The 24,875-nt window shown below is 44.0% G+C and overlaps 2 protein-coding genes across 5 annotated transcripts in view; one reads left to right on the forward strand and one right to left on the reverse strand.

Moving 5' to 3' along the window:
* Window positions 1–93: 93 nt before the first annotated feature.
* Window positions 94–14,696, reverse strand: LOC106576281 (phenylalanine-4-hydroxylase). 2 transcript variants are annotated; one of them, XM_014153365.3, is made up of 13 exons: window positions 14,459–14,696; window positions 12,968–13,084; window positions 6,330–6,513; window positions 5,020–5,108; window positions 4,371–4,438; window positions 3,692–3,888; window positions 3,459–3,594; window positions 3,123–3,192; window positions 2,772–2,828; window positions 2,567–2,662; window positions 1,568–1,701; window positions 1,306–1,421; window positions 94–922 (listed from the first exon to the last, which is right to left on the reverse strand). In XM_014153365.3, the coding sequence occupies exons 1-13, from the start codon at window positions 14,516–14,518 to the stop codon at window positions 879–881; spliced, it is 1,368 nt and encodes a 455-aa protein (XP_014008840.1). In that variant the 5' UTR covers window positions 14,519–14,696; the 3' UTR covers window positions 94–878. The 2 variants fall into 2 exon arrangements, with proteins under 2 accessions (XP_014008840.1, XP_014008841.1); XM_014153366.3 differs by lacking the exon at window positions 14,459–14,696 and having other exon boundaries at window positions 12,936–13,067.
* Window positions 14,697–15,190: 494 nt separating this feature from the next.
* LOC106576282 (uncharacterized) overlaps window positions 15,191–24,875 on the forward strand; it is a 59,983-nt gene continuing 50,298 nt past the window's right edge. Inside the window, exons 1-2 of one of the 3 annotated variants that reach the window (XM_082963944.1) lie at window positions 15,191–15,355; window positions 18,769–18,907. Coding sequence is in view for 2 of the 3 variants with exons in the window: in XM_014153373.3 (XP_014008848.3) it covers window positions 23,172–23,342 (171 nt within the window). In the remaining variant the exon portion in view is untranslated. Of the gene's footprint in view, window positions 15,356–18,768; window positions 18,908–22,971; window positions 23,455–24,875 lie in introns of those variants that run through there. The other 2 variants (XM_014153373.3, XM_082963943.1) reach the window with 2 other exon arrangements.

Consider the following 24,875-nt stretch of genomic DNA (forward strand, 5'->3'; position numbering starts at 1 on the left):
ACACACAAATATGTTCTCACAACCAATTACAGCCTAATAATAATAAAACATATGTAATAATAACAATAATTAGTTTGAGAATTGATCTGAAAGAACCTTTTTAGCATACATTTATTTGACAAGTTAATAATAACACATTTTCATGCATATTATACAAACAAATGTGATAGTAAAGAATGGAAAAACAGTCGATCATTTGGATTGATCAGAATTCAGGATATAATCAAACATTCTCTAATAACATGCTGGACATACACATTGCATTTCGTTATTGTGTTATATAGGCCTAGCTATTTATAGCATAATGCAAGGATTTATTTTTGCCATTTGCGATTTAACCACTACAGATAGAATACTCAAGTGCGAATGAGATCATCGTCAAAGCCTGAGCTAATACTTTTGGAACAGCACTATTCCAATTTAATCCCCCTCAGCAGTTAACAGAAAATGACATCGGTTAACCTATCAATACTGGAATGGCGCTGTTGGATTTCTAGAACATACTGAAAAAGGTATGATAAAAGAATACTTCTTTTAAAGTTAATACTTGTTTAATGTAACTTCATATTTACAAAGACTGACTCATTTTCCGATGTGCCATTTTCATTGGCTAGTAGTATGCCTCTGTGTGATTCATTGAGAGAGTGCTACTCTAATAATGACTACTAAAATTAAAATGTTCTACTTAAAATGACTTGCAGTAGGTATTTATGAATAATTTATTTAAAGATGAAGCAGAATGCAGTAGATGTTATAATGGGCAAGCACATAGATTATAAGTAGAAAGAGTATAATGGAAATCTACAAGATTGATGAAGTACATTGAGATTCTATCATTGCGCACATCAGTATTGAAGGTGGTCTCCAAAGTGGTCTCCTTACTCCATCTTCCGCAGGGCATTGCACAAGATCCCAATTTCCCCTAAAATAAAAGCAACATGATCAAATTAGGTAGTTCATGTGTAGAAGACTAAGAAACATTCAATTCCAGTAGGAGTTGTACAATTTGTATAAGGCAAGGCAAAAATAAATCCTAGTGTGGTCTTCTGTAGCTCAGTTGATAGAGCATGGTGCTTGCAATGCCAGGGTACTGGGTTTGATTCCCAGGACCACCCGTATGTATGACTGTAAGACGCTTTGGATAAAAGTGTATGCTAACTAGCATATATTACATGAAGTGTATATAAATTACAATTGGTAGAAAATCTCATTTGAATCCATTTCTAATAGTACTCGATGTTGGTATTTGCATAAGGGGTTATTGAAAAGTTAGTTTTATGGGGACTCTATAGAAATGTCACACACCACTGATGTTGTCAGCCAGGTTTCTCAGCTGCTGGGTGTTATCCAAGACTTCAATGCTTTGGGTGTACGCATTGTAGCGCACTGAGAAAGGCCTGGGGATGGTGTCGGCAAATCTCCTGTATAAAGAGTCATGACATAGGACATTCAATTGAGAATGTGAATGTATATATTACGATATAAAGATCCAGAGAGTTCGGAAGCAAATCCAGTGAATGAATGTGAGATAATAAACGTTTAATATTGTACAGATGTTAAATATTACCTGACTCTCTCTTTGGCGTCGTCAAAGCTCTCTGCAACAAAGTAAATGGGCTGGAACTCAGTGATTGGGTACTTCTGGAGGCTGGTCTTTGCAGGGTCAAATGGTTGAATCTTGGGCTTGTCTGTCAAACAGTACTGTAAAACAATTCAAAACAGTCAAACGTTATTCCAGAGTTTGACAATCCCCACTTATGGGAGATGTACCACTGTCATGAATCAATCTACAATGAGCAGAAACCAGGTTACAAGTCCTCACTTGGTGTTTTGAGGTCACGGACCACAAGCAGTGTGCAATTCCTCAATGATATTCTGTGCCTGGTGAGCATCGGTAGCAGTAAACAGGAAGTACAGTGTGAATGGCGTCCTGCTGTGATATGACTCAGCTAACTGCTCATCCTCTGATGACAATGTCTGATGTAACTGGTGACTTAAGATATGAATTCTGTCTCTGCCCCCTACTTCACCAGTGAACCACCAACCCACTCCTCGCCAGTTTCCCCCAGTGACACATTTCGCCTGAGCCCTGTATGGACCACTAACAAACTGATTGACAGCTGTATCGCATTAGTGGAAACCAAGATTGGTATCAGGGCAGGTCTGACGGTTTTGATTAGTAGAAGTTACTTTTCGTAGCAGGTTAGGAAAATTAGGTTAAGATTAGGGTTAGCTAAAATGCTAAAACTGTCCCCGATGTGACTCGAACATATCTAGCTACAACCAGGTCTGCCCTGAGAACAGTCTTTGTTTCCACTAATGCGATGCTGCTGACTGACAGCCCACTAGGCTACATCGTAGGGATTTGTCTATATTAGAACTGCAGAAAGGAGACCTGCGCACGTGGGTATTAAATAGGTCATGAAAGACACTCTAGCAAAAATAGCCACATGGCTAAATGAATTGTTCTATTGTGAAGATGCTCAACATGTGACCACTGTGGCTGCTTCTAGCATATATTTCTCATTGTAAGTCACTCTGGAAGGTGTAAATGTTATGCAAATACCTGCAGCTCTCCAAATGATGAGAGAAGCCCAGCTCCATAGGCCTTGATCTCAGAGCCCTGCTTGCACAGGCCAAACTCCACTGTGAACCAATAGACCTGTGGACAGACAGACACAAGGGCTCGTCACATATTCAAAATTGTTTTGCCTTCCTCTGGTATCAGGAGTCGGCTGTAGTTGATGTTGTGAGACGTCTGAGATACTTACAGTAGCAAGCCTCTCAATGTACTCGTCGGGGGCACCCAGCGAAGCCAGACCGATTTCCTGTTCAGAATAGCGTCAAATAAATCGTTATTGTCTATATCTGCTTCAGGATATTGTGCTGTAACACAAATGAAAGCGTTCTACAGGAGCAAAACCAATATTAGAGAAAGACTGGCACATGCAGTACAGTTGCATGGCATTCTCCTCAATCCTCCTCAACATTATGACTAGCATGACTGTGTTTGAAGCTGATCTTTAAAGTGGCGCCCTTTTTCAAGCCAACAATGGATAGTTCTCTTAAGTTATGATACCAGCAGTGGTTAAAGAACGTTCATGTCCTCTTGTGTTCTTTACCTGTGAGAATTGGGCAAAGGTGGGGTCAGCAAACAGAGGAACATGGCCCAGGAGTTCATGGCAGATATCCCTGTGGTGAGATGTAAGTCAATGACTGTAGAACATATTCAACTATGTACAACTGGTCCCAAGGTGGGATGTGACACCTATATAAAGGCATGGACACAGCGGTGGCATTTGCCAGCCGAAAGTACTTAACAGGGTGCTGGCTGTAATTTGCAAACCGATTCTACATGTAGAAAATGACGGAAATCATACGGTCCCTAAAACATACCATGGCGAACGAGCGAGACATTGATGTTTTTTCTCCTTAAAATGATGAGGGGGGACACTCACGGCTCAGGTGTGTACATGGGCTTGGATTGGTGACGGATGTACTGTGTAGAGTGGAAGACTCGGAAGGCCAGACCAGCCAGGAAATCCCGAGAGGAGAGCAGGCCAGCCACCGGGCGTAGCCGGAAACCTGTGCACGCTAAAACAGAGAGGAGGGGAGGGTACCATGTCAGTGTATGTGGGACGCTGATAGAAGCATAGGAAGTGGAGCACTTAGGCACGATCTGTTGTCTTACACTGCAGGTAGCGTGAGATGTCCTCCAGCTGGGGGATGTTGTCCTGCCTGTAGCCGCAGTACTGCTCCAGCAGGGGGAACACACGGTTGTGCTCGCGGCAGGCGTGCGTGGGGTACAGAGTCTTCAGCTCATTGAACACTGTGCTCCATGTGGCCTTCTCCTCCGCTGTGTACTCCACCTTGGGAATGACCTGGCCACTGAAACAGAGAGACACACTGTTGTTAACACACACTTGTGTATAATATGTTCTTATATACACAGACACACACAGTCCCTATTTGTTGAGGGAGGACTAGGAGGATAGATGGGTGGGGGGGGGGGGGGGGACAGTTAGTGGATTCACTTCATTATTCTGCCAAGGTCCCACTGCTATGTAAATGTGAGCTTCCTGTAAGGGCGTTTTCATTGGGGCTGGCGCTCTTTGTAGTTCCTGGGAATAATGAAGTCTCAATTATGCGAACAAAGCTAGAGGCTTCAAATCCACCACTGTCCCCTCTGTAATTTGTCCCCTTTTGTTTGTGGTCATTTTCAATAAAAGGCAAAGTGGGGAATGAAATGAGGCTGGAGGAAAGAGCCATAGATCACTTCTAGTAGGTTCTAGAAGCTCTCTTCACCTCTGCTGTTGTGTAAAAGAGAGGGACCCAAGAGAGAAATGATTCTAGTCTGGATTGATAGTTACTGTCTGTAGTTGTAGGCAATGTCGGCAAACTCCTTCCTCCTGGTTCTGTACACTGGGTCTGTGAAGCCCTGGAGTGAAAGACAGAAGTAATCAATGTTAGATCTTATTTATGATCACTGCCTGGCCTTGTATCTAGTGTGTAAATCCTCAGCTAGGACTACTTGGACTCTTTGACAGCATCATACTCTCCCACTCTGCTGAGAGCCCTGGCTGGAAACACATATTCGAATGAGGCCTTTGTAGAATGTATGCTGCTCATGAGGAATACATTTCACTTTAAAGGCGGTGGCAAAAGGGAGCAATTATCTATAATTACAGGGGCTCAATTAAAGCAATGACATCAATTTGGGGCCCTAGAGAGTTTCCATTAGAATAGATAAGAGAGTGGGGACTGTCATCACGATTTGAATCTTTCATAAAACACACGTGTGGGTGCACATGCATACACACATGTACATACGCATGTACACACACCCACATAAATTAAATTGTAATCGTCACATGCTTCGTATAACAACAGGTGTGGACTAACAGTGAACTGTTAACTTACGGGCCCTTCCCAACAATGCAGACGCACATACAATACAAAGCAGACACCCAGTACAGTGTGTAGGATGTAAACAGACATTCATGATTGGTTGATCCTTACAGGGTGATCAGAATCCAGCTCAGATCCGTAGCTCAGAATCTGGTTGGCAAAGCGATCCAAGTCCTGGATGTCATTGGGGAACCATGGAACTGTAGGACGGGGGAATCTCCTCATTACCCAGGTCAGATGAATGTGACAAATACATATATACATGGCCAAAACAGAACAGAGTGTAGTTTTCTTCATCTCAAGAAGTTATGCACCAGTGTTTCGATTGGTTTTACTTTAGTAATATTTACAATTGTTTGTAGTATATCGGCCTTGTGTTCAATGTCCAATTCCAAAATGTAAATTGATTGAAACAAGTGAAGCCCAAATGAATATTGATGTGGATGGCTTTGGGGGGGTTTTGCCTGCAGGGTGCGTTTGTATTGGGATAGAACACTATCCAGTAACCATGTTGACAGTGAACAGAGCAGCAGAGGAGGTCACCCATTGGCTCATTTATGACAGAAGTACTGGACGTCGACCATTAATCTAAATCGAGGCCGTGTGGTCCAGCCTGCGGCTAAGTGAACAATGGGACCCCACCAGACTCCTCTCAAAACAGCCTGTCTCCATCTCAGACCATAAATATCTCTAATATCCTCCAATGACACATTAACCTGTCGCCCTGTCCAGTAGACCATAGGGCTAGACAGAGGGGGCTTGCTGGTGGCCCTGTCTATCTCCGCCTGTCTGTCTCTCCGGGATGAGCGATGACCCTGTTAGAGTTTCCCTCCTCTGGGTCTGTGATAGAGACAGTCTGTTCTGTGACAGTCGGTGACACTGGGCTCCTCTGTTTGCAGCCAGGCCAGTTGGTACCCAGTAACTAAACTAATGTCATTGTGGAAACAACTAATAAAGGAGGCTGGATGTGAGGGACAGGCCATCCGTCTCCACGGCGACGCTCATCGCCTCATTAGACAGTCTGTCTGGTGGCCTGCTAATGCGCCACCCAGAGTTCAGATCATGTGACACACACACACACAGGCTTTGTCTACTTCCCCCTTCTCCCTCCTAGACACAAATATATCATCATATAATTAATGTTAAGTACACTTAAAATAATGATTTAATAGTCATGATTTTAATCAGTCATGGTTTTTAATACTTTCAGTCATGGTTTGTAATATGTTATATGCATATCTAGATTGATTATTCATTGATAATATATTTCTATATACACACACTCATACACACCAGGATTAGGGTGAATTCCATTTCAACTCTAGTCAATTCAAAAAGTAATTCTGTATTCCAATTCCAAATTTTCCTAATTAAAAAGTGTTGACGAGGATATGAATGAACCCCAACCCTGATAAACACACCTGTGTCCTTCTGTTTGTTGCGTGAGAGCTCGTGCACGTGGCCACTGATCTCGGTGCGCAGGCCTTCGATGACCTCGTCCAGGGACTTGGAGTAGCTGGTGTCCACGCTGATGAAGAACTCAAACTCCTGGTTGTTCAGTCGTGACGGGCGAGACTCGATGTGCATCAGGTTGATGCCCTTCTCCTGTTGAGTCAGAGACAGAGGGGAAGCCATGTAGCTCTGCAAATCCTGTGTGTGACAGCTAAGTGGTTCAATCCTGCTATTAGATCTTGTACATCACTTTATTTATTTTGTTTTTGTGTTTTTGTATCTTTAACTTTAAAAGCATTATTGTGTTGTTGAAATATTTTTGACAATAAAAGTTAGGTTACATTTTTGAAAAACGACTTAAAAAACCTGTGATTCAACTCATGACGATCCAGCACTGGAAATACTGTATGTGGACTTAGCATACCGCTAGAGGGCGCCAAGTGCACATCCAAACAGTGGTCATTTGACCGGCTTTGTGGAGTCAACCATGACCTTAGGACAGAACAGTACACCACTAAACAATCACCCAGCTAATGCACTGTGGGCTGGATGTTATAGAACCGACTAGAGCCAGGACGTGGGCTGTGGAAGCATTGAAAGGGCTTGCACAACAACATGCAGCATTTTTATCAATGCCAACACATCTTTGAAATCATTCTGTCAACTTTTTGCATTTTATAAAATTGCCACTTAATAACACCAGAGAATATTTTCCAGAATATGTTCATTTTGGATGGGATTCGATGTGTGCATATACATATCTATGCATTTCAATATCAACTGTACATCTCATTAACTGTACATCTCAATATCAATTGTAGTTTTTGGCCCATCCGGAGAAACATGCAAATCTATATTGGTTAATTATTTCAAACATTTGGTTTGGTTTTGTAACTGTGGGGAGCGGAGAGGGAGTAGAACAATCTCTTACTGCCATAGGCCCAGTAGAGAGGCGGGGCCAGGTGGCACACAGTCCCATTCCCCCTCACTCTCCTGTCCCCCCCCCCCCCCCCCCTCCATCTCCATCTGGATCCCATTATCCAGACTAGGGCTCTATGGAAACCATATGGATCTGCTGTTGTTTCAACATCCAACAGCACTTAGTTACAGAACAATGCTCCACACCCCTCTCCCCCCCATCGCTGGCCTAGCATCGCTCTGCATACTTTACATCTGATGTGCTGTTATTGACTCCTTATGGTGTCAGTGAGTTTGTTTGCCTTGTTTTTTAGGTCTCTGTCTGTGTGTTTTAGTTTAGGCAGATAGTTTAGTGTTTCCTTTGTTGTTGACAGGAGATCAGTACTGCAGTGTTATTCTAATATTCATCTTTATTTTTATTTTTTATTTTTTTTAAATAAATGTTTAAAACATACAATATACTGTACTTGCAGTGAAACCGCTCAACAACTACATCACATTAGTTATCTAACAGACTCCCATCCAGAGCGACACATAGAAGCAAGGCAACCGGGGTCAACGCCCTGCTCAAGGGCACATTGACAGATCTCCCACAAGGTCAAAAAATGGGGACCTGAACCAGCGACCCAACAGCTACCAGCCCAAGCTCCCAACTGCCAGCCCTCCAAGATCTCCCCCACAGTTCCCCAAGACCTGCCCCTCAACCATCCGAGACCTCCCACAGCCCCCTCCCCTCAAAATAGATAAATAAATAACAAAAATACATTTCCCACCCCCAAGAACCCCCTAATATTAATCTTACAGGGAGCCTGACCAGGCTTATCTAGGGAAAAATATGCCCCCCCCAGTTCATATGGACCCAAGGCCTATATGGGCCGTTTGGATAGATTTGTGTACTTCCTAGGGATGTCCCTATGCTCCTGGTGACTTTTGAAGTGGAATGAATGTCTACCACAAGGCATTGCGTGAGTGACATTAACCCTACCCATGCCCTGGCTGGGCTAAGGCCTTGGTCCGGTCATGACAAGCTCACTGATGCTAGGAACTGACTCCTCACATGACATCTAACCCACATCACATGGGCTGGAGTTTCAGAGGGATAAACAGGGAGTTACTGAGATGTAGCTGGGGACTGGAAATGCATAGGAGGATTTTTTGACTCCAAATTAATACTGCAAATGTACATGGGTATAAATTATGCTGATTATGCAGCTGGTGATATGGATATATGGAGCCAATGTAAAAGTTTCCTTTGTATTCGGTCCTTCCTACTTGAGCTGTCATTTTCAGTTTCTCACATTCAAATTATGATGGTTTCTACTTGGATGCCTTTCGATGTTCCACTCCACATACATGAATAAAGCCATATGGGAAGATTGTATTCCTAAACCATCCAGATGATCCTGTCCTCCCACTGATGACTGACAGGTGCCCTACGGGGGGGTGCCAGCTGATATTGCCGAGTACAGTGGAGTCTGGTCAGTCCTGGGGAGAGGGAGGGCTGTGTTGATGGTTTTCAGGGTAACGTGGCCTGTTTTTATAGAAAAGGAGGGTGTGGATGCTGGGAAGTGATTGGACTAAAACTGGGTCTGATGGTGGGGAGGTTTGGGGTTTTACAGGGAGTTGGGGGTGGAGTAGGGGGTGGATCTGGGGAATGAGAGCTCATAGGTCCAGAGGAGCTTCTCATGTTTACATTTGGAGTACAGCACGTGGAAGATACTTATTGATCTCACACATCTCCACAAACACGCATTAAGATTTTTTGTTTTACTTTCTGTTTTACTCCATTTTTATATCTGTAGTGGAGAGTGGGGTAAGTTGAGCCATTATTTACATTCAGCATCACTACATCAAGGGAAATATAGTATTCTTTCTAACAAAGATATCTACATATTTCAGGATGGTGTGTATCCCTGGAAATAATCAGAATTCATAACAGTTTTGAAAACATAGCTTGCCCCCCATAAAAGCGGTCTCTTGGCACAACTTACCCCAGGTAAATTGAGAATTGGGACAGGGTAGGTTGAGAATAAGGACAGGGTAGCTTGAGAATAGGGACAGGGTAATTTGAGAATAGGGACAGGGTAATTTGAGAATAAGGACAGGGTAGGTTGAGAATAGGGACAGGGTAGGTTGAGAATAGGGACAGGGTAGGTTGAGAATAGGGACAGGGTAATTTGAGAATAAGGACAGGGTAGGTTGAGAATAGGGACAGGGTATGTTGAGAATAGGGACAGTGTAAGTTGAGAATAGGGACAGCGTAAGTTGAGTGACAGTGTCCTGTGACAGTGGGTGATGGGGATGGAAGGTCAAAGTTGAATTCATGGAATGGGGATGTGGTATATTGTATATTTAACTGTATGCCTACATTCAGATATAGATCTCTCTGTTCAATATCACTTACGCTTCCATTTCTTGACCAGTTGTCTGGGACAGGGATGTTGTTTCCATGTACCAATTCGTGGGCAAGTTCTTTTGAGGCGACTGAGCCCATGAAACTGGTCTGCAAGCTAAGCCTCCATGTCATCAGATAAGACCTCGTGTTCCTCTGCTACTCTGTCATAGCCTCTCTTTCGCACAGGTACATGTTAGTTTTGTTTTTTGTCAAGGTACCGCTTCAGTGTCATTCCGTCTATTTCTCATCCCTTGCTGCTGATTGAATGGACTTCTTCCCCTCTCTCACTTCCTTGGCTGCTCCCTCAAGAACCTCAGGGGGGTTAGACCCCTGATTGTTTTACATTTGTATACACGGGACGTGATGATGTCTGCTCTGTAACAATATAAATGCTATATCTTGAGTTCATAAGCATGACACATTGCAGGCATATTATGCGTAAAACTGACCAAAATTAATCATTTGTATGGAGTATGGTAGCCATTGGCTCTACTTACCCCATGTCCATTTTCTCAACTTCCTCCAAGGCAAACATTCTGACTATATTAGCCAACATAGCTACAAGGATGAACTTTCAAGCTCGGTTTAGGACGTCATATGAAGCTTATAGAGACCCCAACTGATGTATAAAACATCTACTCTGGTTTAGATACAAGCAACATGAAACGTAGTAACACAATAAATTAATTAATTTTGTTCTGTTCTTTGGACCTAACTTACCACTTTTTCCATGTGGTTTCTTCCTTCACAGACAAATGATGACCTCTTCCTAAGTATTTGGTCAAATGATTAATTTTGTGTATGGTTTCTTAGAAACAAGGGATGGCTCAACTAACCCTTTGACTCAACGTACCCCGCTCTCCCCTACAAGTGAGCCACAAGACAATCCAATTCTGGTTTGACTACTAGGACATCAAACTTTGATAGCACTTCATCGTCGAAGGTTAAACAATGAATGTGCTGCCCAACAGCACTGACTGCGTGCTACGAAGAACATAGTCACTTAAGTCAACACAAAATTTAAAAAAAGGATGTACCTTGAAACAGGGTCAACTGTTGCTGGTGGTACAACTCAACATGGTTAAATGAATGGAGTAGCCATAACTGGTGACCATATTGGAGTCTGATGGGTGTCTTCCAGTCTGTTTGACTATTTCAGAAACAGAAACCTCAGCCTGCATTGTGGATCAAAGAGCGGCCTGGAAAGATTGTGTACACAGCTGCTCCCATAGATATCTAAGATAAAGATGTCATCACACTAACAGTTACCATAGAGCTGTAAATCTACACAGTCGGGCTTACATCCCCTCAACTCTAAATCCAGTAACCTGCATTAACAACGTTGGCTACTAATACATTGGGCAACCAACACATTGGACAATGACGTCTGATCAACAACCACATTTGGGTTAATATTTGATTGAGTTGTCAACAAACTCAAAATATTTCAAATAAACGAAACCTTGAACCCTGGTTGAAAGGTCTTGGGTTAAAATGACACAAAAATGTTCAACATGTACATGTTATGACAGCTATCCATAATGACGCAATGGTATTATTTTGATTCTGAAATTACGAAGAAACAATGTTGAGTGACACTACTTCTTGCCCAGAGGTAGAGGGAACATACTGCACCAACCTAAAGCCTAGGACTTTAATGATACATCATGTAAAAACTTTGGGGTAGGCCTCCAACTCCTTCACACCCTGCTGGAAACTCTCCACTAACATTTGGCTAGTTAAATGTTAATGTAAATTCTGCCCCAGGGAAATGTCCATTATTCATATTTCATGGGGGTGCAGTAGTTACCGTACAGTGCATTTACTGGTAGTATCCAATGGTGGAGCATTATTTTCCATTACCTTGGCCTCTGTTGCAGGAGCCTGCATGGAGATTGAACAAGCTGGTCTATTTGTATGAGAGAGCCTGTTCCAATTCGACACAGAGCTGTACACATTAAAACACAGCAGGCCCTACGGTATGATATATTCCTACTGGGGGGACCTATGTACTGTATTCAGCCAGACACAGGTCCTTCACTGAGGCAGGTACCAGGATGCAGGAGGATGGTTAGTAACCTCTAACATCTGGAGCTAATTGGAAACATGCTGTCTTATGAAATGCATTTGGTTTGGTTGCGTGCCTTGTAAATTCTTTCATGGAGGAAAAGAGGGAAGGTCTGGCTGTCTCTTTAAATTGGTCCCTCGGACTGACAAATGGCAGCTAGTAAACTTCTGTCTGATCTTCTAGTCGCTCTGCTTTTTATGGGTGTGATCGTTACCTCCCTAAAGTTGCTAGTGATAAATTGTCCCGTGTAGCTCATTGGTAGAGATGGTGCTTGCAACGTCAGGGTTGTGGGTTCGATTCCCACAGGGGACCGATATGGAAAAATGTATGCACTCGCTACTGTAAGATGCTCTGGGTAAGAGTGTCTGCTAAATGACTCAAATGTAAAAATAACTGTCCTCCTGAAGGAGTGACTAAGCAGTTTTCCTGGCCCAGAACACAGCTGTAGTGTTGACTCTCTGAAGATTCTGTACATCATTTGGATTAGTCTTTCTCCATCTGTTTTATTCATATTTGGTACGCATGGTATGAAATGGATAAAAACACATAATTGTTTACTTTGTTTGCTTATAGCCTGTTGTTGTGCTTGTACTGCTCAATAGCCTCATACCCACCTCTCTCTTTCTCATCTACAGAAACTATTTAAGCTTCTAGCTTTTAAAGTTAGATTTTTAAAAATAAGCTATTTCAGCTTTTACATATTACAGCTATTACAGCTTTCACAGCTATTTCAGCTATTACAGCTTTCACAGCTATTTCAGCTAATACTGATTTCAGCTTTCACAGCTATTTCAGCTAATACTGCTTTCAGCTTTCACAGCTATTTCAGCTATTATTGCTTTCACAGCTATTTCAGCTATTACAGCTTTCACAGCTATTTCAGCTAATACTGATTTCAGCTTTCACAGCTATTTCAGCTAATACTGCTTTCAGCTTTTACAGCTATTTCAGGAATTACTGCTTTCAGCTGTCACAGCTATTTCAGCTATTATTGCTTTCAGCTTCTACAGCTTTTTCAGCTTTCCAGGTTTTTGGCACTCCTAACAGGCTGACTGATTTCTTATTTGTCCTTGACCAATGACTCATTGGACAAACACATCAGAGCATTTCAGAATAAAGATTGAACATGACTTTGCCTGTGTGTGACTACAGTACATTACTGCACATGTAAGATTGTTTGTTTGCACTGTGTACATTCATATTCACGGTTATGTTGAGTGGTTTACTTCAAACAGTCTGAGGGCTTTGGCCAGCGCCCCAACCTCTTCCTTCAGGGAGAAGAAGCAGGACAGCACCCCCGCCTTGGCACTGGTCTCTTCCTCCAGGTACATGGAGCCTCTCCTCTGCAACAAGACAAGATTCACAGCAATTTGGCCTATGACCACCAGGGCTGGACCTTACCACTGCACACATTCCAGGGGGCATTGAATGTGGTGGGCTGTGGATTACATTCTCATCTACATAGCTATGAACAGTGGATATATCACTGGCCTGGGGTTGGGAAGAACTCGTATCCTGTAGCAATGGATTGTTTATGAAGGTGAGTGGAGTGATTGACATGGCTATGCTCTCCAAAAGTGAACCTTCTGTAGCGTGGTGACCCTTGGCATTACCTCAACTACACAGCTATTTCTCTCCCTTTATGCCCTCTCACCAAACTGCAAACGCATGTCGCCCACTCCCTAATGACTGAGCCTCCACAATCTGACCCACAAACCTGATAGGAACCCAGCTAGATCAAACAGTTGAACAGATATGCATTATATCATTAGGATTGTGTTAATCTATTCCTTTGCATTTACTCCAAAGTATCACTCATAATGAAAAATCATGTTTGGTGAATGTGTTTGTGTGTGGGCTGTGGTTATAGAACCCAGGTTATTTTGCATATTCTAAATGACTTACCTCTCAAAGCGCAAAGCTTTCACACCTTTAACCTTTCCTCTCTGACCTTTGTAGTAATGACCCCTGAAACCATCTCATCAAAATCGACTATTTATCTCTACTCAGCACAAATACCTCGACATCCACAATTCCTTGAACTTCTCTGTTTATTGGGATTCTATCCATTTAGAATTTCTCCAGTCCATTATTGTGATGAATTAATAAACACTAGACGTTTTATCATTACCTCTCAAGCAAAAGCTGATGTTAAACTGTGCACCCCTTTTCTAGATCTCATTAAAAAGTTTAAAAAAAGAAAACATATTTATTACCGCAACCTGCATGGATTCATAGTCACTGACCTTTAACATTATTCACAATTACCATATGTTTACAACAGTCTAGTCTGTGTTGCCATTCTGCTGACTAGAATATTCCAGCCACAGTGAACAACATACAGTAGCTGGACAATGAACAACGTTCTAATAGCCGTTTCACGAAATGACACTGTGACTTTTTACAATAGCACGTTTTACAGGGGATCTGTTCAATGCCAAGTATACCTGTTCCCTTCCCTATCTCGTGACATGGAATTTACTGCACAATAATAATGATATGGCTATATTAAATAAACAGAATCATAAAACCATCAATTATCACCATCTAGTATTATAAGCCAATGAGTTTATAAATGTATATTACTCATTCAACATTATAACATAAATTGTCATCACCATTATATTACTAGTGAAAAACAACTTCATAAATGTATATTATTCATGAAACATTTAATATTATTGTTCACACTAGATTGTATGTTTAAAATGGCTTACCTCTTTGCCATTGTCAGGTGTGGGATAGTCCCCGTTAATTTTTTTGCATGCTGCGTCCATCCTCCAGTCTTCTCGTTGCGCAGGTATGAAACTACTGATGCTGAATGTGTGCGCATTGGTCGAATTTGTTTGAGCAACTCAAGTTAAACTTCAGCCGTTCATGTTGGCACACGTGACACCACTCCCCTTATGGTTTGTATCCCTGTCACGCTACGAACAGAGGCCTGTGGAGCCATGAAGTTATGAAACCGCTATATTGGCACATCTGGTTCTTATTGTCTAGTGCTGGTGGGGTAGAGGTGGCTGGGTAAGTGTTCAGAATCAACGTTTCATAACCATCACTACCTGCCAAGCCTACACCTACTCAGTAGGACTTCCCTGTTATGTAACAGATAAATATGACTTAGTTATAATGATTAAGAGGATGGTCAATGGACGCCTATACTGTGACGCATGCTGATAATGAGCAATTAGACCACTATAATGACCCGAAAATCAATAAAGTCGTATAGCTGCTTCTCATATAAGGCTATGTTATGACAGTAAGCGACGCAACTTGTATCGATCAAAAGTTCATAGCATTTTTTTTTTTTATTATGAATGTGTTATGAATATTTCGGGGTCGGTTTTGCTTGCTTGGCCCCTCTTATCTGCATCCAGTGATGTGATGGTGCTTCTAAAAGCCACAAGGTGGCGCCGAACAACAGGTTAAAACAGGTTGTAGCTGATGTTCAATTCAGCGCCACTTCAGCGGCCTGACTACATGACGTCCCTCTGTAAAAACAAACGGAGAGTTGTAAATTATTTTTCTAAATAAAAACGTTTTGATCCTGAGTGTCTTATAGGACTAAGTCGTCACGTGCTAGGGCAATATACCTGTCAACAGGTGAATACGCCGTAAGTATTTTACATTTCACATTACTCTAATTTAAAACGTTACAACGGCCATTTTAAATAAATTGTCATACACCTCCATCCTTTCTGCTGATGTTCAACGAACACGGTAGGGCAATAGGCCTAGACATGTAGGCCTATCAATGATATACCATAGAATTCTCTTCTACAACAAAGAGTGTAGGCCTACCTACCGCTCCTTGTTAAAGTAGACCACGAACAAGCGTTTGATAGCATAGGTCTACTCCGCACAATTCAACAATGTGGTATTAATTAACAATGAGAACACACCCAACCCACTCATGGTCATTATGGATAGTGACATGATGATAAATGTATGCAAGGAGAGTCTGACCTCTACTTGACCTCTGTATAAGAGCATTCGTTTCTTCAGACTGCACATATGTCATCTCACTGTATATCAGTGACTACACATTTGTCTCATTACATGCCAATGACCGCTGTTGGATTCCATTGCATAGCTGCACAGATAGTCAATGCTGTAATAACGGTGTCATTAAACCTCATTAATGTGCCTGTCCGCTTCCTCAATGTGTTCTTCACTCTGTAGATCAGATCGGGGACTCGCTGCGTCATTAACGGTGATGGAGACAATTGCTCGCTCTTCATGTGAAGTGGCCGAGTGTGTGCGGACAACGGCCTGTTCCATAGAGCCTCAGTCCTCTTCTCTCTGTCTCACACAGAGCATCTGTTCTCACTAAGTACTCCTTGGGCCAAATGCGTTCTGGGACATTTTGTCAGTTGGGTGCTTCATGTGAAAATTAGTGAGGAATGAACATTTAGCCTGTCTCAGGGCCCATTCCCGGAATGTTTCCCACATGTATTCTAGCTGTTTCTTAGACCGTTTGTGAGTCATTATCTGCCCTATCATTATGCAACACAGACCTAGGATTTAATGATGTTGTGGTGTTCGTCTGAATAACTGCAGAGTCTGTGTGATTGTAGAGACTAGACTAGGAAGCTGCCTGGGGGAATTATAGAGTTGTGAGGCTTAATTGTGTCTTCGTGAGAGAATGAGAGATGTTGTCGATTTGTGGCCTGATTGACGGCAGTCCTGCGAACCGGGTCCACATGTGCACTGTCTCCCAGGCCCAGTCCAGTGTCCACAGGGGTGCTGAAGAATCTACTCTGGGTTTCCACTAACATTGTGCAAAACTCTTTTTGAACTGAGTGTGAGAGAGAGAGAGAGAGAGAGAGGGAGAGAGAGAGAGAGATTGGAAGGGGGAGGGAGGGGAAAAGAGGGGGAATAAATAATTACATTTTGAGGCTTTCAGCAGGGCTGTTGTAAAGAGAGTGAAAGGGGAATAGGGGCCGTGTGGCCAGCCACATGGGCTGTTCTCACTCAGATAATGGAGGTCTTTCTGTGGCACTTAACCCCCTCGCCGCACGCTGGGAACGGGCAGCCGCGCGCCCACCGCTTCTCAACAGACACGCTCAGACACGCTCACCCGCTGCATAATTGAATTTTACACCCAGGAAAGTCACCCCCAGCCACGTCCCTGCTACACGTGGCCCTGGCAGCAACTCTCCCAGGATCACAGCACATCTCACCCAGGCCAGCACAGAGAGGACGCAGTTCCAATGTAGGTAGAGCCATTGGGAGAAGGGTGGATAGAGTAATAATTCCTCCGTGTGATGGGAGACCGTGGTCTACTTTACTGTAGAATCTTGGTTGAAGTGTTTGGTGGACTTAAAGCATTTTTTTTGGACACCATTCAGTTCTCTCTCTGACTTCATACAATATCTGATTCTGAAATGTCAGTGTCAGTTTAGAGGTAGTGCAGTGTTTGTATTAGGAAACTACCATGATACCATCGAAAGTTGAGAGGAAGAGAGGCAGTCAAAGGAAGGGAGGCCGATATAAATCTCAATAGTGGAGATTTTATTTAGACTGAAACAGGAAGTCTGTCTGTCACCAGTCCAAATAGAACTGCCCTCACATAGAACTGACCTAACTGATGAGATACGTTTTAGCCTTAGAGTCTGTTTCCACAACATAAAAGGGTACTGGGGAGAGGGGTTTGGTTATGTCTCTAACCTGGCAGTTGGTGACCCAAGGGTGTGTGTGCGGGTGGGGGTGTGTGTTTGTGTGTGTGTATGGGGGGGGGGGGGGGGTTAACGATGAGGTAAAGAGAGTGAATTAAACCAACCCATTAAATGCCCCTGGGTGTGGAGGCTGGCTGACGATCTGGTCTTTAGGAGGGCCGCGGGCGGCTGAGCAGGCCCTATCTCTCTGCTCCGGCTCTCTGCCCTCTTGACCAAACACAATAGGTGTTTCCTCCCCACGACTTGGTCACTTTCACCTGTCACTCAGACTTTCTCCTGTCCCCCAGGGCTGTGTTCCTCTCTCTCTGTGGGTCTGAGGAGAGCGGCTCCAGGTGAGCGTCCATGTGTGGCAGGCTGCTCCTCCTCTGCAGTGAGTGTGTGCACTGTGAAGCCAGACTCCCCTCTCTCACTCCCCTCCCCCCAGCCACTCTGTTCTGTACCCCTCTCAGTATCACCACCCATCCAATCTCTGCCTTTATATACACGTAGTATTATTTACAGAAATATCCCTCCAAACTGAGCTCCATGATATCACCAGAGACATGAAAGTATAAGGGTCACCCATGTTTATTTGTCACATGGTTTGTCTGTCTGTGTAGGTGAACAACCCAGCCAGGAGACTGAGTTTCTTTGGTTTGTTCATTGTTCATCATCTGCTAAATAGCATGTTATTTCATTCTAAGTTAATGAGAGAACCTATTAATGTAACTTAATGCGTGGTAACTTACCAGTGAAGCTGATTGAGTGATTGTGTTTAACTTAAAACCCAGTGTTGTTTGCTCCTGTGTTCATTGATGGTTTCAATACTTCCGGCCTCCAGCTGCTGGCTGATGCATTCGTCAGGTCCATTGTGAACTCCCACACACGCCTTTCAAGCTGCTCTGAGGCCTGTATTTACATGGTGGTGATCATACAGACTGCACAGTGTTTGTACCTGCATGCCTTAATTTGATCCCTGTGATGGACCGACATCCTCCTGCTCTCTGTCACACAATATACCAGTCTCACTGTGCTGCCCACACAGACAGGACATCACTTCACAGCAGCTAATCAGCCACTACAGTCATGTTCACTACATTGCTTTACCTGGTCAGCTTTCCTAGCTGTTGCATGACGTCAATGAAAGCCTTAAAATGAGCTCCTCACAAACTTCGGCGAGTTTACATTCTGGCATTAGCATTCCACGAGAATAGCTCAGAGGTTATTTATAGGGCCAAGAGTTTTTTCTGACCACATGTCCTGCCCAGGAAAACTTTTCGCCCTATATTCAACATTGTGATGCACTGACGTGCAGTTTCCGCCACCAGAGGACGCCATTCTCTGAGTAACCCTTCCTCTGGTCTCCCCAGGCATCCTCCTCTTCGCCTGTCTCTGTGGCCCCTCCCTTCAAAGGCATAACCTCTCCTAATCCCCCTCCCCCGGTTTCCGTGGAGACGGCTCAGCCGAGCAGGTGACGCATTGACAGGGAGCAGATGGTTGCCCGTGGAGGTAAGCATGGCTGAACAATGCCCCCATATTCATCATACAGCCCCTCTCTCTCAACTTCACTCTCTGTATTCTCAACCACACACACACACACACACACACACACACACACACACACACACACACACACACACACACACACACACATCAGCATAAACTCTGTAACTCCCCTCCTCTTGAAAAGCAGTTTTTTTACACAGATACATGTACACACAGGCACTCACTCACACAGGCACACAAACAGTAACAATTATTAAACCTTTCAAAGAATGTTGGTATCTTGGCCAAGGGGACATTCTGATGGACTAGTCCTGGACAGTATTTTTAGAGGACTGAAGGGTGGATAGGGATTGTGATGTACAGTAGAATAATACAGTATTGTTGTTAGGGTGGGGGCTACAATACATTGAGAGATTGACATGAGGTTGGGATATACTGAGATTTTGGAAGAGGGCCAGTAGCACAGTTAGATAAACAACGGGACCTCCTTGCCCTGGCCTGTGCACGTGCCTGTCTTCTTGCAGGTGTTTGTGGGGCCTTCGGCGCAGCAACTCACTTTTCTAACAAAGCTCATTCGTTACTCTCCGTCTCCCCTGGAGATAAAGTACAGACATCCCTCTCCCTTCCTCTCTTTCTTTCGTCCAACTCCAGAATAATCCAGCAACAATACAGGGGCTTGAAGGCGGTGTGCAGCGATTCGCCGGAGGCCTGACTTATTTTGAGGCGGGGGATGGGGGGGGGGAGGGGGGAAGGGGGCATCATTATGGAGATCAGCTAATGCGTGTAGAACGCTGGTGAAGAAAGTGTGCGCCTGTACAATGGAGTCCTCTTTAGTGGCTTCAGAGCGCTGTGCTTAACCCACCACACCTGGAGCTCAAAACAGGGTGCGAGAGTACCCCAGCACACCCCACTTCACCCCCACCTCGCTCCACCTCACCCCACCTCAGCCACCACCACACTTCCAGCACCTATCTATACAGTCTGAGGAGCTGGGCTGGGGGTGGAGGAGGGGGGCTGCCTGCATTCAGGGCCTGACTATGATAAAGACGCACAGTGAGGAGCCATTGAAGAGCCCTGTGCCTAAAATGGAGTCACTAATAGGTGCCTATTCAGCAAGGAAAGGGTTTTCTGAAAGAAAAAAAAGTTTTTGGGTGAAGCAACAATCACTATGCCCTGCTACCTTGTATATGTCAAATTTATACAGTCCCCAGCCTACCCCCTTTTTGCTATTTAAGAGAATTACCATTGAAGAGATTCCATGTATAATTTGGAGTCTCCTTTTCTTACTTGGAAATTAATTGAATAGTCTGTTTCTAAAGTGAGTCCAATCGAGTGGCATGGTTCTCCAAAGAGAGACACGCTCTCTCTTTTCTCTTTTCTCTCTCTTTCTTTCTTTTTATCTCCCTCTCTCCCTGATTGTTACCCCCATACACATGTGTCCAACTTGTACTGAATAGGTGAGGGCCTGTTGACCAGCATTTTGGGTTTCTTAAATACCACTCTTTCTTATAGGCCTACTTTGTGCCAGTGTGCCAGTTTTGCACGTGCATGCACCAGCTGTTTCCTTGGTAGGGACACTCACAGAATAGTTTTTGATTATGTAATTTTGACCCAGAACAATATGGGTGTTAATGCATGCATCTTTGTGTATTGATGAATGTAGACTCTATCTCAATTGTGACCCAGTCTATGAGGAGGATGTGCATGGCTGTGGATAGTATTGATGGTTGTTACTAGGCAGAACAAGGGGCCTTGCCCAGTGGGAGAGAGGTCATTAATATTGAAATGCTGGGGCCATATTGAGAAAGTGGGCACTAATGGAGGAATACGGGGACCATATTGTGCAGTGTGTCACAGGGCTAAGCTGACAGATTGATGAGATGAGGAAATAACGTTGATACCGAGGGGGGGCCCAGTGTGGTGCCCCAGGCTGAGCGGGGACCAGGGGTTGGAGTGAGCCCGGGGAGCAGAGGTCATAGCCCTGCTGCCAACAATGGGCAGCACAGAGTGGGCAGGTCTCTGTCCCTCAGAACAGCGTGAATGTGCTTGTATTGGTATTTTTATGGGACTTTGTCAGCTTTGTGTGTTTGCGCGTGTAATGTGTGTATTTGCATATGTTTTGTGAGTGAATGTGCTGGGGATTCTATTGCCTTAGAAACTCTTTATTTGACATTTGATTTTAAACAGGTTATAAACATTATTATAAACTGGGTGGTTCGAGCCCTGAAGGCTGATTGGCTGACGGCCGTGGTATATCAGACCGTATACCACGGGTATGACAAAAGTTATGTTTACTGTTCTAATTACATTGGTAACCAGTTTATAATAGCAATAAGGCACCTCAGGGGTTTGTGATATATGGCCAATATACCACGGCTAAGGTCTGTATCCAGGCACTCCACGTTGCCCTTAGCCGTGGTATATTGGCCATATTCCACACCCCGCGGGCCTTATTGCTTATTTACCTCGGTTTTTTGAAACCATTACATAAAGTCAATTCATAAGGTGTGTTGTTTAGCATTTCTATATGCTTTCAGGTTCTTATAATAAGGGGTTTAGGAACAGAACAGCACATGACAAAGTGGTAATAATGGTGTAACAGCAGGTATAGGGTTGTAATGGTTCATCCAGTATACAGGCAGACCCTCGAAATGAAGGGTTACCCCATTAGTTCAACACTTAACCTGTGGATTGCAATGGAGTATCAATCTTGGTATGGATCTGACGTCAGATCAGTTGTGCTGTGTCATTTAGAAGAAAAAATGGCAGTTCAATTAAGGGCATTCAGACAAGCATAATATACAGGTGATATAGCTATAATAATGATATAAGCTATATCAAAGAAAATGACCCATTATCGTAAAAAAGTGTTGAGACATCACAGCACGAAACAGACTGCCAGTGACTTATCCCAGGCTGTGCTTCCCTTTACAATGCATTTCCAAGCAGTGTCTTAGCAACTGGCATTGTGACATCTGGATTACCCAAGGTGCATTGCAGAGCCCCCTGTTGGGCAGAATGGAGGGAGCCAAGGGGAGAGTGTGCTTTAGGAAGGGATATGTATAGGCAGGGTCAGGAGCTCAGATACACCCATGAAGCTTTAGTCTCTCCGGAACAACTCATTTCCTTATTGAGTTCATATGGGAAAAGACTTTTGTCTAAAATGTAAACTTTTACAAAGTTAATGGACTGTGCTCATGAAAGGAAAACAGCTTTACAAGAACTTCTGTTACATTTCTCAGCTTTCCGTCAGTTTGAAAAGAGCTTCTACTAGACATACAATTCAGACTGGCTGTCAAAGATATCAAACGACCTAAAAGATAGCTTGTGTGTGTCAGTGTGGGTTTAAATGTCTCTTGTCACTAGGGGCAACGGTTACCGTTACTCTCTGGTTTGGGGTTTGTTAATATGTCACTACTGTTTTTTACAAAATGCCCTCTCAAAACAAATTCTAAGTTAAAAAAACATCCAACTGAAGACAGACACACTCTAGATAATAGGCTTCGATTGATAGGTCTCTGTTTAGAACAAACACAGGCACACACACATGTACACATTCACACGAATGAGGTCTGATTTGGGGAATTGATAGAGTCCATTGTTTCCACATAGCTTGGTCTCTGTATCCCCTGTAATGTAATTATGGCTAGGAGATGTATGCTCTAGCGTTATAGCAGCCCAGAACGTGATCCATGTCTATTCTCTGTATTTGGGCTGAAAAGCTCTCTGTCCAGCAGTTTGTATTTTCTGGTCTGGCCTCTGTGTGTGTGTGTGTGGTTTGGTTGAGGACGATCTTCATTCATGGCTTTGGAGGATCACGGGGCCCGCCTGATCCAAATGTAAAGGACCTAGAAGAGAACATGAAAGGTGTTTTTGTGTGTAAATGTGCCTCAAAGTTATGACGAAAAGGAACTCTGCGTTCGTTAGTATTATATTACAATCATCTGTTTTTACTCAGGGAATAGCATGCACCAGTGACTTAGACTGGTTTAACAAGGTGGTAATTATTAACAGCAATAATCCACGTATGAAAACACAGTTTCAGTCCCATACAGGAAGGTATTTCATTCTCTTCCTCCCCATGTCCATTCTGTCGCTGCAAGAGTGAGGTAGCTACATCAACATCATGGAGAAAGAGCATATTTTGTAGTATGAACCATATGAATTGACCTGTAGATGTCACATTGTCCTCTCACTCAGTGGGGCGACAGAGAGGGAATGTAGGCTACAGTTTAATAGAGAGGTCGGAGAGATTAGTTCAGGGGACATGTGGGTCATTGAGAACGGGCGAGGGCCAGAGCCTTGCTGGGGGAACAGACTGGACAGAGAACAGCAGCACCAGAATAACCATCCTACCAGGCTCCTGGCCCGGCCCAGACGTCCAGTCAACACCGTCACCTGGCAACATGGCTCCTGCTCAGCACTCCACCAGGACAGGGTGAGTCTGGCCACCCAGCCCTCCTCTTAATCAACAGCAGAATGGACTGAAGCCAGACCTCTCCCATATCCCAAATGAAAAACACGTCAAACTCTGTTCAATGAGTCCCACGGTGAGAACATGAGAGAGAAGAGCTGTAAGACCTGAGCATCTGTTCACCTCTTTGACACTAATGAATGTTAAGTAGGTTAGCCGGTGGTGTGCCACCGTCCCAGAGGTCATTGTGACCGGGGTGGCAGAGGGATGCTGGCTTTGTGTCCAGCCACCCGGTGAGGGGCCGAAAATGGCTGGAACGCTAACTCCTGCTCACACAATCACCAGCGCCGATGGTAGCCATATTGATCCTCTGTGCTACCAGATTAAAGTATAAAGAGAGCTCTGTCTTGCCAGTGGGGGTCCCCTCTGACTCCCAGAGGTCACTTCGGGGTCATGGAGCCCTTGCAGCCCCCTGACCCACAACCAAACGTGTACACACACCAGAGGCAGGGCACAGACCTTGTAGGGATGAACCCTATTAAACAGGACCGGTTGGATGCTCACATTCAGCTCTCATTATAGCTGACCCTGGGCTTTCTCTTTTGGATCTGGCTGCTCTCTGGTTTTGTCTCTAATTTTAACCTGGTCCGGTCCATGCTGGGGAGCTAACCCTGCTCTTTTGTGTGGCCGTAATAGGTTTGCCATGTGCATGATTGTCTTCTGAACCCGATCTCCTCGTCCGCGGTGCCATCTTGCGTCGTATAATGGTCTCATTGTATTCCGACACCTGTGGTTCCTCCGGTGTGCGCTTAGTGGGTTGTTCTGGTCCTTTGTGTTGCTATGGTAGTCCTTTGTGTTGCTATGGTAGTCCTTTGTGTTGCTATGGTAGTCCTTTGTGTTGCTATGGTAGTCCTTTGTGTTGCTATGGTAGTCCTTTGTGTTGCTATGGTAGTCCTTTGTGTACGACATTGCTGAATTGAGTGTGCGACATTGCTGATTTGAGTGTGCGACATTGCTGATTTGAGTGTACGACATTGCTGAATTGAGTGTGCGACATTGCTGATTTGAGTGTGCGACATTGCTGAATTGCTGCGGCGTGTATTTACAATATTATTTTGCGTTTGTCTGTAATTCTGTCTGTAGTTCTCATGAGGCTTGTGGTGCGTGCGTGTGCGCGCGTGTGTGTGTGTGTGTGTGTGTGTGTGTGTGTGTGTGTGTGTGTGTGTGTGTGTGTGTGTGTGTGTGTGTGTGTGTGTGTGTGTGTGTGTGTGTGTGCGTGCTCCCTAATGTAATCATATGTCCCTGTATTGGCCCTTTATTGCTGACCTCAACAGGATGCTCTGATCAGGATGCTCTGATCCCTGGTTCTCTGTTCGCTGTGCTGCAGCCTTGATTAAACGTTGATGAAATGCCTATTAATGTACACTGGCTCACAGAGAGGGTGTAATCAGGTGAAAGTGAATTAATAAAACATCCCGTCTCGTACTCAGGAGAGGAGAAAGGGATCCCCTGAGAAACACAGGCAGATGGCCACAAATCTGAGAGGACAAGGGAAAG

Source organism: Salmo salar, chromosome 17 (genome assembly GCF_965601325.2).
Source record: "Salmo salar chromosome 17, fSalSal1, whole genome shotgun sequence".
Classification (NCBI taxonomy): domain Eukaryota; kingdom Metazoa; phylum Chordata; class Actinopteri; order Salmoniformes; family Salmonidae; genus Salmo; species Salmo salar.

Bases quoted from the DNA above. Each gene is read 5' to 3' on its own strand.
- LOC106576281 (XM_014153365.3), bottom strand. From the start codon at position 14,518: ATGGACGCAGCATGCAAAAAAATTAACGGGGACTATCCCACACCTGAC. The intron at 6,514-12,967 runs GTAAACCACTCA...CTGACTCAACAG, and splicing joins AAGCCCTCAGACTGTTTGAA to GAGAAGGGCATCAACCTGAT. The intron at 1,702-2,566 runs GTATTTGCATAA...ATTGTTTTACAG, and splicing joins CATCATTTGGAGAGCTGCAG to TACTGTTTGACAGACAAGCC.